Below are 15,331 nucleotides of genomic sequence, written 5' to 3'. Positions count from 1 at the left end.
CTCTGCTGGGTGTTGGGCTAGAGGAGAGATTGAACCCTTATTAAATGTAGGTTGTAAGGAATTTATGTCCATACTCCTGCACTCACAATTTTGTAGAAGAGACCTGCGCAGAGCTGGTCAGATCAACATTCCGTTATGGATAGAGGAGGGATTCATGAGTTCCTACTACTTTTTGAAGAGCTATAACAAGTTAATGGTTGCTAGAGTGGGTATTCACATTTGTTCCGTGGTGGTGTTCTCAGTAATTTCCCCTTGCCCAGATACCTCCTACTCATGGGAGCAATCTTCACTAAATGCAAGAGTTCACATACAAATATCTGAAAGGAGCAATGGGAAAAATCAGGGAGTATTTAAATGAAGAGGAGGGAGAGGAAAATAAAGAGGGAGAGGAAGGAAGAAGATATAAATAGCATTAAAGATGTTTGAAAAGGCTATAGAGAACCATATTATTTTATGTAAACTTTAAAAGAGACATAGGTACACCACAGAGGCTGACCCCAAGCTGCAGCTTACCTAACAAAATCCTCAGTGTCTACCTAAATGTGCCAATAATAAAGTGTAATCATTGTATAAATGTACATGTTTAGTTTACATGAAAATTTACCTCCAGGGCTGACAGTGATCCCTCCAAGAATGAAAGACCATCTAACACACCCCTCAACACCAGGCGTGAGAAGCTCTCTTTTGAGCTGTTCATTGGGGTTTTCCATAAGAGTCTTAAAACACGACAAGTTTTTTTTTCTATTGCCCTTGGTTATACCCCCAATGATCCCCAGGTGCTGAAGGCATCTTGCACTTCAGACACAGGGCTCAGAAGTATCTGAGCTGGAACTGCCCTGCAAGCCGCCTCCCTAAGAACTAGCTCACATGGTAATAGAAGGAACCAGGCAGGGTGCTAAGGGTGCTGGTGCAGCAATGACTTGTATTCCTTTGAGCTAATGAATATCTCTCTAACTGGACCCACCAAGCAAGTAAGCAGTCATGCTTGGTAGTGGAAATTTAGCCAATTACTCAGTATAGACATAATATTTTATATGCTGTGTAAAGTTTACCCTTGGGCTATTCAAATGCTGATTTCTCTGCCCTCATGTCTTGTTTCAATTTGAACATAGCACTGTAATGCTTATACCAAGAATCTCCTGTCCAAGTTTGTGTAAACATCTCTTACCATTTATTCTCTTCCTTTTCAATAGATGCTGATCACCCAATGGCTGAGTAGAATAGAGAATGGAGTGTGATGTCTGCCAGCCAGAGGGAAGAGAGGGAGAGAGGGAGATTCAGATAAGCAGGCAGGCTGAAGAAATTGGAGCCATGAGGAAGGGGTTTGAAGAGCCAGATCAATAATAATATGCAAGTATCGTGGGAAGGATCTGGGAGGTAGCCAAACTATCATAGGAGGTAAAGGTAGATCATTTAACTGCTTAGCTATTAAAATGCAGTTTTGAATAAATCATATTTTTTCTGTATGGTTATTTGGGAAAAGTATAATGTAAAGAAATGTAGCTGTCTGGTTAATTCAGTGTTTATATTTATATTAAGGGTAACTCATTTACAACTCAGTGCTAGTGAAGTCATCAATTTGGGGAGAATGTACAACTGCCACTTTACACTCTGATCCTAACTATATTTTAAATATTAGTCCTTATGTCCATAAATAAATGAGCTCCTCCCCTATGTTAGCATGTCTATTGATGTTATCCTTGTTCAGGTCATGTTTTGTCAGGCATGTTTTTGAGAATTCATGCATGTAGCTTCCTGTCATTTCTAGGAGTAAACTCTGCTCTTCTAGTGCTTATGATTTTTTCCATCCTTTCTTCTGCAATAATCCCGTCTTAGGTGCAACAGTTGTGTTATAAATGTGTCATTTGGGGTTGGGGATTTAGCTCAGTGGTAGAGCGTTTGCCTAGCAAGCGCAAGGCCCTGGGTTCGGTCCCCAGCTCCGGAAAAAAAATAAATGTGTTATTTGGAACTGAGATAAAAAACTCTGCACTTTGATCAGTTGTGATTTTCTGCAAAGTTTACTCTCTGCGGCAAAGAAGTGTCTTTGATGAAGGTAAGGACTATACATCTTAAGGATGTGTTCTTATACTCTCACCAAGGAAATGTCTCTGGGCAGCAGTTAGAGACACCTGCAGAGAACCACAACCCAAGTACAGAGTTGTGGAGACTAGTCCCGCGGAAACATCTATAATGCAACTCTCATACCTAAGGCTGAGTGATGATTGTGGATTATGGAAGAGGTGGATAGGAAGATTGTAAGAGACAGAGGATCAGGAATTTTGCTGTGAGATTGTGTGTCCTAGTCATGTCAGAACCTACACTCATGCAGTCTTATAAACTTCATGGGTAATAGCTTACCCATGAATTGAACAAGGTTAACAATACTGTGTGTGTGTGTGTGTGTGTGTGTGTGTGTGTGTGTGTGTGTGTGTGTGTAAAAACAATTATAAATAAGAGTCCAATGGGGAAAAGTGGCCATGAATTTGAAAGCTTGTTTGGAGGTTCTAGCAGGGAAGTCCAGCTACTCATATACTTTGACCAAAGACTGGTCTATTCTGGAAGGTAGTCCTCCTTGACCCAGCACACAGTTTCAGGAGGAACATACCTGGAATGATGAGGGAGGAAGAGGACACCTCCCTACCAGCCACATCAGCTGAATTCACCCTGGTGATCAATTAGGTAACAGATGTTGTGCCAGATTGACCTCACATCCAAGGGCACGAATTTGAAAGGGATCAAGGACGTGTATAGGGTTGTTGGGGATAGTGCGGAGAGTTTGACTGTGCTTACTCCACACTGCCACTGGGGTGGGTGCTGGGCCCTGTTCCAGGGGTGGGAAGGGTTTGGCTGTCCCTGGGCCTGTGACAAGGCAGGAGGCATGTGGTCCTCAGACTCTTGGACATCCAGGTACTGCTGGGAGTTGCAAAAGAACAGAGAATGGAGTCACAGGCCCATGATCTTGGAGCAGCATTTAGCCCGGGGTGAAAGAGAGGGGAAAGGGAGCTCCAGCTTGTCTTACCAGGTGGTTGTATTTGGTTTGAAGCAGGCTTGGTGGTGGTTTTGCCTGGGAGGGCAAAGAGGCCTTCTATGGCAGATTATGTTGTGGCTCTGTAGGCAAAGGCCTTCTTCATGGCTCCCCATGATGGATGTTAGTGTAAAAAAGACAGTTCCTTGTTCTAAACATTTTATTGTTATGACAGAAAATAAATGTGTAAAACCATACCCCACTTCTCAGGGTAGGCCTCAAGTTAAATCCCTATTGCAGAGAGGAGTGTCTGGGAAGGGAAGCTTATTCACTAATTCCTCCAGGCCTCTAAGTACCATTAGCATGAAGAACTCTGTTTCACGCATATGAGATCATTGCTCTTAGAGCTTGAAAGTAAGACACTATTTCTGAAGAAACCATATGCTTTGTACCCACGAATTGGAGAAAACAAGCTGGAACTAATCAAGAAGCTCCTTTCCTGAACTCTAGATCTAATTGTATCAGAAGAAGGTATGTAATCTGACAAGGGCCAAAAGATAACAATAGTTCCACCCTGCTCTAAAGCCTATGAATACCAATACTGTCAGGCCCAGCAAGACATACCCAGTATTGCAATGGTGACTTGAGGACTAACACAAGCTGACATAAATCCTGAGCAATAGGAGGAAATCACATCTGCTCTGCAAACATAGCCAACAACCCAGAGCTGGAGACTCACAAATCCTAGATGAGAATCTGGTACCATGACTTTTGTAAACAAGCATATTTCTAGTCATGTGTTAAATATGTATCTTTGTACTTGCTCAAAGACAGAAAGCCTCAACTAATCAAATGACAGAGAATGCCTTTGAGGTTCCATAGAATCCAGTCACTTCATAAATGAATGAATCATCTTTTCTTTTCTGTGTACCAAATGGTAAATTCTTTTTTTAAGTGGATATTCTATGCATTTACATTTCTAATATTATCCCATTTCCTAGTTTCCCCACCGCCAGATCCCCTATCCCATCCTCTTCCCCCTGCTTCTATGAGGGTGCTCCCCTCCCACCCACCAACTCCTACCTCATCTAATTGTGGTTTTCTTGTATACAAACTCAGACTGTTTATGTAGCAATTACAGTCTTGCTAATCTTTCTTCCACAGAAGTGTAGAAGGTCTGCATTTATGTTTATTTGGAGTTTTAAGAGTACTTATAAATAAATAATTTTAAAATAGGTTTGTGATAGAAAACTACAATGTGTTCCATTGATCGAGACCCTATTATGTACCATTGCCTTTACCTAACTTTTTAAAATTTAACCACAACAATCTTATAAGGTATTACTATGTCAGTGTTATAGAGAATAGATGAGAGTCAAAGATATTAAGCTAGCTAAAGTCATAATGGCAGTTAGCAGTAAATCCAAGAGCCAATTTTGATTTCCTACAAAGCCTATGAATTTTCTAGTTTACAATGCAGACTTTTGTATATTTGATCTTGCTCTGAAGCATCAGTAAATTAGTAATTATTTCTTCTAAAAGGAAATTTGCCCAATGTTGTGATTTCTTTCTTTCCCCTCTCCCTTCCCCCATTCTCTCTCTGTGGATAGATGCTTTGTGTGTGTGTTTCTGTCTGTCTGTGTGTGTGTGTGTGTGTGTGTGTGTGTGTGTGTGTGTGTGTGTGTGTGAGAGAGAGAGAGAGAGAGAGAGAGAGAGAGAGAGAGAGAGAGATACGTGTTTTTGTGTGTGGTAAGACATGTGCCAATGAACACATGGAGTTTAGAGAATAACCTTCAAGAATATGTTATATGTTTCCACTCTGGTTTCCTGGGATTGAATTCAAGTCACTAAGCCCTCCCAGAAAGCTCTTTTACCTTCAAAGCCCTCGTTGCAACACCAGTCTCTTGTTTAGTAGATGGAAAATTAGTAGATCAGAAAACAGGTTTTATTAGCCAAAGGTAAGATAGCTGTTTAGGATCATAGTTGAAGCTAAACTATTTGCTACTCTATCCATTGCTCTTTCTAATTAGGGATCTTAAAGGGAGGGGCTTATACTAATCAGTTCAAATATGAAGCACATATATCCCAGGGGCTTAGGACAATAAATACCTAGCAGTATGGGAACTGACTTGGGGACCAAAGTTTGTGGGAGGATATTTGCACAAGCAGAAGATACGATAAAGCAAAGAGATCCTATTTATGTGATATCCTTCGATTAAGCTAAGATTCTTTTTGGGAAAAGTGACCGTTTAGTATATGAAGTACATTTTCTTTCCACATTTGCCTCATGATTGGCTATTTACGTGGAGAGAAGTTCAATAGGCTAGTGCCTCATTCATTCCAGAAGAAGCAGTTCAAGGAGATAAATGAAATGCTAACAGTCTCTTTGACAAACTAAAGAAGAAATTATACGTGAGTAGAGTGGCCTCATGCCTTTTGTTGTAATCACAGTGTAGAATGGAGCAAAACTTGGGTGGGTCCTTTCATGGTGAGCTATTGATATAAGCCATACAATAAAAATGGATCTATTTTGACATATTTGCCTAGGGCCTATACCTTGAAAGACTTCAGGCAGACAGTTTTTCTTTGAGTAACTCTAAATTGCTTTTCACATTTCTATTTTATGTCTGCAGAGAGAACACACAATAAATTTGGGTAAGAATGTAGCAGGCAGAAATCAGAGTTGATGAATTCCAAGCTTACATAAACTAAGGTCCGCAATCCTGTGTTCTTTTCTTTCTTCCTGCCACTAGACCTAGTAAAACAAGACAGATGTTCTGAGTCCTTCTAACTCCTGTCCTATTACTCAGGGATTTTGAAGACTAGGCATTGTGATTGCTTTGGTGAAATAGAAGAGGATTTAGTGGGTTAGGATGTGAGATGGGGGAGAAGCAGAAGGGAGGAAGGCAGCATATCAAATAGATGACTTGTGTTCATAGGAGATATGAGAAGAGGCGATGCACAGATTCCAGCCTTCTGCAGGAACCAACAAGCAGCTACCACATCTTTTCATTTCTGGTAGATGCCAGAGGAACTAACTGTCCACAGCCATCCTGACCCTGGGAGTTTAATCCTCAACAAGGACCAGAGCAAATACTTGTAGGTTTGACTTAACACTCACCTTTATATAGTGTTGACTTTTTAAAATTGCAGAACTTTACTGAGTCATACATTGCAGATATCCAGCATTTGGAGTTCCAGCCTGACCTTTTCATGGTACAGTCATGCTTTTATGTGGCCTGAGGTTATATCACAAATATATTTCTTTTCATCATTTCTAGTGATTACATGGCCATCTAACCTGCTAATATCAAATAATATGTTTAGCCATTCCACAGTCTCTGGGCAATTACAATTTTTCACACAGTGCCCTTTTCTCTTTCAACTGTTCACATTCTTTATCAAACTCTTCTCACTTTTCAGGGTCTGCGTTCTGTCCTGCCTCCTGTTTGAAAGCTTCTTTCTCCCTCCCTTCATCCTGCTCCAATCCCAGGAATGAAATCAGCCCCTTTTCTTTTCTTTCTTCTTCGGTGACTTTTTGTCTTTTTATTCCCTTGGAAGTTTTTACATTTGCAATTGGCTTCCATAATATATTACAGGTACTTTCAAGGCAACAACTAGGATTCACACATAAATGAATCACCTAAGAATAAACTGTTATGACTTATGAATACAGCAGATGTATACTGAGAAAAATAATGTAATGAACATTTTGAGTAATTAACATTTATTTTGGATCATACCTATGTGTGTATATTTTTCTGAATGGACGGAGTTATTTAGGAAAGAAAATCTGACTTTTATGGTATATATACACATTATGCTAGGAGAAACTTTGTGTTTCACTGTATAATATTCTGAGGTCCTATACCCTGTCATAGGATTAACTAGCATGTTTCTTACTGTATATACAGCCTATTGTTTTTAACTAAGAGAATGGATCAATAAGCTATTTATACTGCTGTCCCAGGTTTTATCACTTTTGGTATGTTTTAAGCAGTGTGTTTTTATAATTCTGCTTACAATGTCTTATTCATTTTAGTGATTGCCTCAGTTTAAAGATTTTTCATCAGTTGTTTTAACACATAATCCTCCTTCTGAGCCCATTACTCTGACTTGATTCCTCATCTTTTCAGCAACATCACTAAAGAAACAGTACTGTTCTGCTTTTGTTTTTGTGTTCTAATTTCACAGGAGAGATTTGGTCGTTTAACTTTTGATCTGTCTAAAACTTACTGAAGTGTATGAGGCAAATTTCACACCCTTTTTCACTTCTCATCTTACTACTACTAGTGTTTTACATTTATTGAAGTGTTTCAATTACAAGTGTTTATGTTCTCTCTCTCTCTCTCTCTCTCTCTCTGTGTGTGTGTGTGTGTGTGTGTGTGTGTGTGTGTGTGTGTGTTTGTGGGCTCTAACATCTCTAACGGTGTTGTGAGGCTTTTTGTTGTAAGAATTCAAATTTGATTCTTTATCTTCTAAAATATGCTATTTCTTTGATCAGTCTTTGCTTTTGAGCCTGATGCTAAACAGTCTTTATATGAATGTCTTTGTAATAAAGTTCAAACTCTGAGACATTTTAACCTCTGTCACTTAAAATAATCTCCGGATAATTTTGTTTTCTTCTTATAGAAAAGTGGCATAAGTTTATATATATGCATATATGTATATATATATATATATATGTGTGTGTGTGTGTGTGTGTGTGTGTGTGTGTGTGTGTATGTGTGTTTTGAACTTGCAAATTCACATCAAATCTGTATGTTTGTTTAAGTAATATTACTAGTCAGGTATATTGTGCCTTTCTATTTATTCAAGTCTTTATGTCTACCATTATAATTTAATCATTCACGAGCACATATTTGTTCTGTCATTATTACAGTTTTTTCAAAGTACTGCTAAGCTGAAGACAACACCTCATGCATAGCGTTTTCTGACATGGGTCACTAGAAGAATTTATAAACAGCAAGGGCGACTGATCTATAATATATTTTTTTCTTTTCAGTTTTTATCATAACATTTTGGTAAAAGTCTCTATTAAGATATAATTCACATAACATGAAAGCCATACATCTAAATTATATAATAGTTTTAATATATTCCTAGATGCTCAGCTATTACTCTGACCATTTATAGAACATTTTCACCATCTAAAAAAGAAGTTCAATACCCTCCATTTTAGCAACTTTAGGACCCTAGCAAGAACCTGTATACTTTCGGAAGCTCACCCTTTACATATATGCAATTCACTTTTATTGACCATCTAAATATCTGCTAATATTTATATTTATACTGTATATGTTTATTTATATATTTACTATTTGTTTATACTTTTTATTTTTATTCAAACTGTATAGCTATATGCACGAGCATTGTATCAACATCACCCCAGTCCTCAGTTCTTCCTTCTCCCTTCCATCTCCTATCATGCCTTTCCAATTCCCTCCAAAATCCATGACTAATTCTTCTTTAATTCTTGTTGTTATACAGACAGAAGACTCCCTCTCACTCTGCCTCTCTGTCTCTCTCTTTCTCTGTCTCTGTCTCTGTCTCTCTCTCTCTCACATACACACACTCATACACATACGCCTACACATACATACACACACAAGCACACACCTAAAAGCAACAATAACAAAACCTCTGATGATCCTAATGAGTTATTTATTATAGCTTATATGTACAACTTATCTGTGAACTTGTTTCTGGAAGAAAACTGACTGACTATACCTTTCTGCAGAGATTGACCCCACTGCCTTTCTTTACTCTGCCATTGGACCTTTTGGAATTTCCTCTGTCTGCATTGACATATCAATTGGTATTGTCATTATGCATGTCTTGTTCAGACAACTTCATCATTGTGATTTCATGTATGCAGTTTCCATGCCACGTGTAGAGACACTACTTACCAGCAGGTATTATGGGATTCTGGCTCTTATAAGCTTGGTCACAAGCCTTAGGTGTAGAGGTTATATTGAAGATGTATTTGTTAGGGTTGGGCACCCCACAACACTTCTATGCATTTTGCATTTTGACCAATTATCATTCTCAGTTATCATCTCCATCAAGATATTCATTAAAGCTAAGTAGTCTTATTTGCAACTTTGGATTAGTTAATAGGTTTCAGAGAGGTTGACCAATTTGTTCAGTGATGTTGTTAGGGCGTGACTAGATCTTCGGGAAAGCATTTTGTATTTTAAGGTCAGGAGGAAAATTTGAAAACACCCCTCTCCTGCTCTTGTCTCCGTGGTCTTCAGTGACTTACAAGAAGTGCAAATACCAATAGAACATTTCTGGTACTGAGGGAGGAAAGGGCACTGAAGGGCAGAAAGGTTTGTGGAGCACAGATGCACATCACCGTCGAAATTTGCTCTTGTTCCTTCCCTTCATCAGATATTGAGAATGGCTGGTGACCTTTGAACAGTGTGACTCACAGAGCCATGGGAAATTAGAGAGCAAAGCTGCAAAGAGCTGCAGAGACCACCAAGTTTAGCTGTTCTGTTTTACTGATGCAAGAACTAGGACCCTCAACAAGCAAGCAATTTGTTTCCAATCATACAGCTGGAATACAGGGACAGAGATTTACCTTCCAGTCATTGCTAGAGGAATGAATGCACCAAAGGAGAAGGTCCCTATAGAATAATTACCCCCAAACAATTTAAGAATAAATCAGAGTGGTATTATGTAAAGAGTCACTGAATCAGGCCAGAATATCTGGGTGGTTTCACCACCAGCAGTGGCACTCATTCACTGAGTCCTTAACTACACCAGTTGTCCTTTCTAGATGCTTGTTTCTTACTTTAACTAAAAATTAGCACTTCCGAAGAGATGACTTTTAGAAGCCTGACACTTTGTAAACACTCAAAACATTTTAGTGAAGTCTTCTTTAAATTCCAAATGCTTAGTTATTCTGAGAAGAGTCACTGTGAACTGCCTAACGGAAGAGCTGAAAAAAGGTAATGAACTTTTTGAAGACTAGGTACTGTAAATGTAAATGCCTGTACGAACAAGCACAGGAATGCATTAAAAATACCTGTAAAAGGTCACTTCTTCAACAAATAGGAGCGCTGGAGCATTTTCAACAAGTAAATATCCAAGACACATCATCCAGGGTGATAATAAAGCTGTTTGCTTGTCATCGTGACAGTAGTTAATGCAGTAGCATGTGGGGATGGCAGTATCAAATCATTCTTGTACAAAAGCCTTACTTTTTATGTTTATTTCCTTTGGGAGGAGAACGCAATTCAACCTTATTTTAAATACAAAAAAAAGAGAGAGAGATTTCGCTCTGTTTTTAAGACTAGCAGTCACTTAATCATTCAAGTATTCTTATTGAGTACTTATGATGCATGCAGATGCCAAGGAAAAGAGTTACCCTAAAATGGAAAAAATTTTAACTGACACAAGAGTGTGAAAGTAACACTGAAAGGAACCTGACTTTCTTAAGCTCCCAGGTATTTGAGCAGCCTAGAGCTGTTGGTTTAAGGCTTCCCAGGTGGAAACGCTCACAGTGGAGTGCCATAGCAGCAGAAGATGTGTGTGTGGGTGAGTGGGAGGGCAGAGAGTGCAGCTCTGTAAGCGGGAGCTGGAGCAGGCAGCAGAAAATGAGCATATTGACATGTTCCTCCTCCCTCTCCCACCTTCCAAGATAGAATAATAGTAGGGATCTGTTCCATGTGTATTGTATCACGCTGCAGAGTTTACAGAGCGCTTCTACATTCATTATCTTTGATCTTCCTGCCAACCCTAAAAGCGGCATAAGGGTTGTTGTTTTTTCCAGTTTCAGTGATGACAAAACATGGGACTCAAAGTTGTTATGGGTTTGTTTGTTGTTTTTTGTCATCTACTGACAATATGAATTTGTTCCAGGATTTTAGCAGCAATAACTACTGACACCTGTACTGACAGAAGTTGAGTGTGTGTGTGTGTGTGTGTGTGTGTGTGTGTGTGTGTGTGTGTGTGTGTGTTGGGAGGCTACCCTGTAAATGGGGGAGCTTGTAGAGTCTGGAGATTTATATTTTAGCTAGTCAACAAAGCCTCTCTTCTGACTATCTGCAGTGATGTTAATAACATACATGATGCCACTGCCTATATGTCATTAGTTTAAAAAAATAAACAAATGTTATTGACTTTTAACAATGGTCCCACGGCAGAGATTCTATTATCCTTCTTTTGCAGAGTGAACTGAAAGTGACATAGGCTGAGTGCCTGGTCACAGAGCTGCTGTTCTCCTCAGAAGATTCTGATAGGTGTGCATGGCTGCAGGAACAGAAAAGCTAACTATTATCACAAGTGATAAACTCATGCCTTCTGATGGATTGCAACCACAAAAAGCATTTTCTTTTTAATTTCGGGTTCAAATCTAGGGCTACAGATGCTTTTTACTAAGCTATAGTGAACTAACTAACTCTAGACTCCAATTGTACAGTGGCTGTCCAACAATCCAGTTTGAGTGGGAGTTTGTTTAAATTCTATATACGGAGATGGACCTGCATAGGTACACACATTCTGTTGTCTGATCTTTACCTATGGTAAGGGCCTGGTATTTGTGTGAGGTAGCCTAGCAACAGAGATAGCCTATGAGCACAAGAATGGGGTCCAGAACCCGTGCACTCCTGATACCATCTGACCGCAACCACTTTGCTATTTGTCTAGACACACTTGTTCACTAAGTGCACTAGGGAGTCATTTAATTTTGTACCTGTATTCCCTTTTGTTTAGGAGTCGCCAAAGGCTCAAACAGCTGGACCACTGGAAGCTACACAAACCACGGGAGGTTTTCCCTTCTTTGATTGATGTTTCACAGGATATAAGTGGTTCAGATCATAGCTCCACATCTTGTGGTGATTTGGGGATCTTTTAATCCCTGTAATGGTATTTCAGTGAGAACATTACCATGGCTTTCGAAAATGCTTTGCTGACCAATGTAAATAGTGAATAATGTTAACTCCTATTCTGTCATAAAGTTCCAGATTCTGAAGGCATGGAGAGTAGGCCGTGATTGAATTAGTTGACCCATTTGTCGTTTTGTAGCCTCATGCCTCATTTCCATCCCATAGGCGTAGGAGGGAGGACGAGATGAAGTTCAACTGCACTATTTCATTTTGTCATTGTTTTGTTGTTTATTTGTTTGTTGTTGTTATTATAAGCACATATAATATATCCCCACTTATTCCTTTGACAACTAATGTCAGGTCTCATTGGCTTCCTAGGCCTTTGCTCTTTTGTCACCCCTAATTTCCTCTTAGCTCCTGGGTTTTGTTAGCCTCTGTCTTGCTTTTCTGTATTTCTTTAGCGTCTCCATATTACACATTTTATTTGGAAATGGCACTCAGGTAGGGAAAGGGACTTGACATGTGACTACAGATAAGGGGAAGGGTTAGCTAGTGCCCTGATTTATGTATTTGGAGGACTACTTTACACATACCAACTAGTTTTCTTTTATTTTCTCACAGCCTAAAGAGCTTTTAACAAGTCAGGAGTGATTGTCAGCCTTGTCAATGGAGAATTCATCTGCAGGCACTAAATTCATCCTTCTTGGTATGACAGATAACCATCAGCTTGCAGTCCTACTTTTTGGACTCTTTTTTATTATTTATTTCATCACTGTGCTGGGGAACCTAGGGCTTGTGGTCCTAATTCAAGTCAGCCACCGCCTCCACACGCCTATGTATTTTTTTCTCTCAAATCTGTCCTTCCTTGATGTCTGTTTCTCTTCCATCACAACCCCAAAGACTTTAGTCAACTTATTATCTCAGCTACAGGAAGTTTCTTTCTTTGCTTGTATGGCTCAAATGGGCTTGTTCATCATCTTCGCTTCTGCTGAATGTAACATTTTGGCGTCCATGGCCTATGACCGTTACACTGCCGTCTGTCGGCCATTGCTTTACCACATTACAATGTCAAAAGTTCGTTGTATCCTCTTGGTAGCAGGATGTTACCTTGGTGGGTTATTTAACATGGTTGCTGTAACAACTTCCATCACACAACTGTCCTTCTGCCAGCCACATGTCATTTCACACTTCTTCTGTGATATCCCCCCACTGCTGGCATTGGCTTGTTCTGATGCCTGGATAACCCAATTCTTGGTAGTTGGCTGTGGGGGATTCACCCTTGTCACCTCTGTTGTGGTAATTCTTGTCTCCTATATGTCTATATTTATGACTATCATGGGCATTCCATCAGTTTCTGGCAAACAGAAAGCCTTTTCCACCTGTACTTCCCACTTGACTGCAGTTGCTCTGTACTACGGGACAACAATGTACACATACCTGCAGCCCTCTCGGCATGGATCTCAAGCAGGAAATCAGATGATCTCAGTGTTTTATACTGTGGTGATCCCTATGCTAAATCCTCTCATCTACAGTTTGAGAAATCAGGAAGTGAAAGCTGCTGTACAGAAAATACTGAGGCACAGTCAATAATCTCTTGTGTGCCTCAAGAGATAATAGATTTTATGAAGATTTACATTTTGTTCAGTGTTTTCCTGTGTTACACATGAAAGCTTGTTAAGAACAATTTCATTTCTCTGGTTAAGTGTTTAGGACTGTTTGTGTAGTTAAGTCAAAATATAGTAAGGGAAGATTGTATGTGCAATATATTCTATATTTTCTGAGAGAGTGATTTGATGAGAAATATTTAAGAAGAAAAGATCTAAGTTTAGGACTATAAATATGACATTTTGACATATTTACATGTGAGCTTATATAATACTAGTTAGAAGTTAAAATGATTCTCATTTTACAGGTAGGTTAGAAAGCGTTTAGTCTCACCATGTTTTTACAGGATAAAGCATAATTGACAGCTGGACTGCAAATAACACTATTCATTCACTTTCTTCTATTGAGGATTTATGTGGTGCTCCATAAGTTGAGTTAGATTCAGTCTACATCTGTGCTGAGATTCAGAAGGTTCCTCAATGTTTATTATTGAGATTTGCAGGGGTAAATCTTAAAAACTACAAGTTAGAGGGGACTCACTAATTAGAATTTTCAGATCCTTTACAGAAACCAGTGATCATTGCTTATTGAGATATCCAGTTCTGAATTGTGCCCGCGATTGCTGCATGCAAAGTTTGATTGGAACTAGACCAGGCTCATTGTTATTACTGAATATTCCTGCAAAAACAACAAAAAACACAAATGGAACGATAACCCCAATTAACTCATTAGTCACAGTTACTCATCAGAACTTACAATTATGGGACAAAACATGATGATTGTTCTAGTCTCTGAGTACTGTGAGCAATGATACAGCTCAGTGACAGAGAACTAGCTGGGATCGCATAATCTTCACACCATTGTACCATAAGAAAAAAAGTATAAAGAACATAAAACATTATTTTTTATTTTATAAATGAAAATATAATTTAGGGAATTGAACAAACTGTAACAAATAGCTGGGGAGAAATAATGTCATTTGGTGTAATGTAACCAATTTAAGCTTATTTCTGACTAGCTTACAAGTAAATGAGACACAGACTATCATTATTTTATTTGGCTTTGACAATTACTGGGGGGTGACCCCTATTCTACTCTTCTAACTTATGACCTGGCTACCTCCCCAGTGGTGTACTCCAGATACTTGCTGTTTCCCTTCGTCATGGTCTATCTTCCCTTTAGTGGTTTCCTCTCTCTCCTTCTCCTCCTTTCTCCCTGTTCTCTCCTCCTCCAACAAGACCACTCCAAACCTACCTACCCCAATCCCTCCAGTAATTTGCTGTAGTCAATTTTATTTAACCAATAGTTTTAAATCAAGGAACAAGGTTTGCACAACCGAAGCTTGTAAACACGAGAAGTCACTTGACTTTTGTGTATAGAATTTAGTATTACAACACATTCAAGAAAAGGCAGAAAATAATGTTTATCTGGAGCCAGAGATCATGGCACATACCTCAAGCATACATCATACATCAAGCAGTTGGGAGTCAGAGGCACCAGCATGCTAAGTTCAATGCTAGCCTGGGCTGCATGATGTGAAAACATCTCAAAAATCAAGGAAAAAATAAATATATCAAATCCCTAACCTTATCAACAAGCAGGAAAATGTCTAATCATATACCTAGCATAGGTCCTTGTTACTTAAGATAGGCTAAAAGAAATAAACAGATCTAAAATTCATTTACAACTAACCTTATTATGAAGCCCACACTCTCTACTATATATTGTCGTATTCTGTTGTTCAGTAAAGGCAAAGTTAAATTCTTGTCTCCTGGAATACCACAACAACAAATTCTTTGGGGTTTGTGGATGTTTTCCATTGCCCCAAAGTATGAAATCTGAACCTCTTTTCCTTCAATCACCCTTAACCTTTCTCTCTCCACCATAACCATATCAATCTGATATCCTCTCTAGATTTCTGTTCTTG

The 15,331-nt window shown here is 39.0% G+C and overlaps 1 protein-coding gene across 1 annotated transcript; it reads left to right on the top strand.

The window, feature by feature from the left end:
- The first annotated feature begins 12,465 nt into the window (after positions 1-12,465).
- On the top strand, positions 12,466-13,389 carry Or5bh3 (olfactory receptor family 5 subfamily BH member 3). The gene has a single exon (NM_001000491.1). The coding sequence runs from the start codon at positions 12,466-12,468 to the stop codon at positions 13,387-13,389; it is 924 nt and encodes a 307-aa protein (NP_001000491.1).
- The last annotated feature ends 1,942 nt before the right edge of the window (positions 13,390-15,331 follow it).

Source organism: Rattus norvegicus, chromosome X (genome assembly GCF_036323735.1).
Source record: "Rattus norvegicus strain BN/NHsdMcwi chromosome X, GRCr8, whole genome shotgun sequence".
Taxonomy (NCBI): Eukaryota; Metazoa; Chordata; class Mammalia; order Rodentia; family Muridae; genus Rattus; species Rattus norvegicus.
Note: the sequence above shows the minus strand (reverse complement) of the source record. Positions and strands in the feature narration are given on the sequence as shown.

Excerpts from the sequence above, each read along its gene's own strand:
- Or5bh3 (NM_001000491.1), top strand. The coding sequence starts at position 12,466 with ATGGAGAATTCATCTGCAGGCACTAAATTCATCCTTCTTGGTATGACA.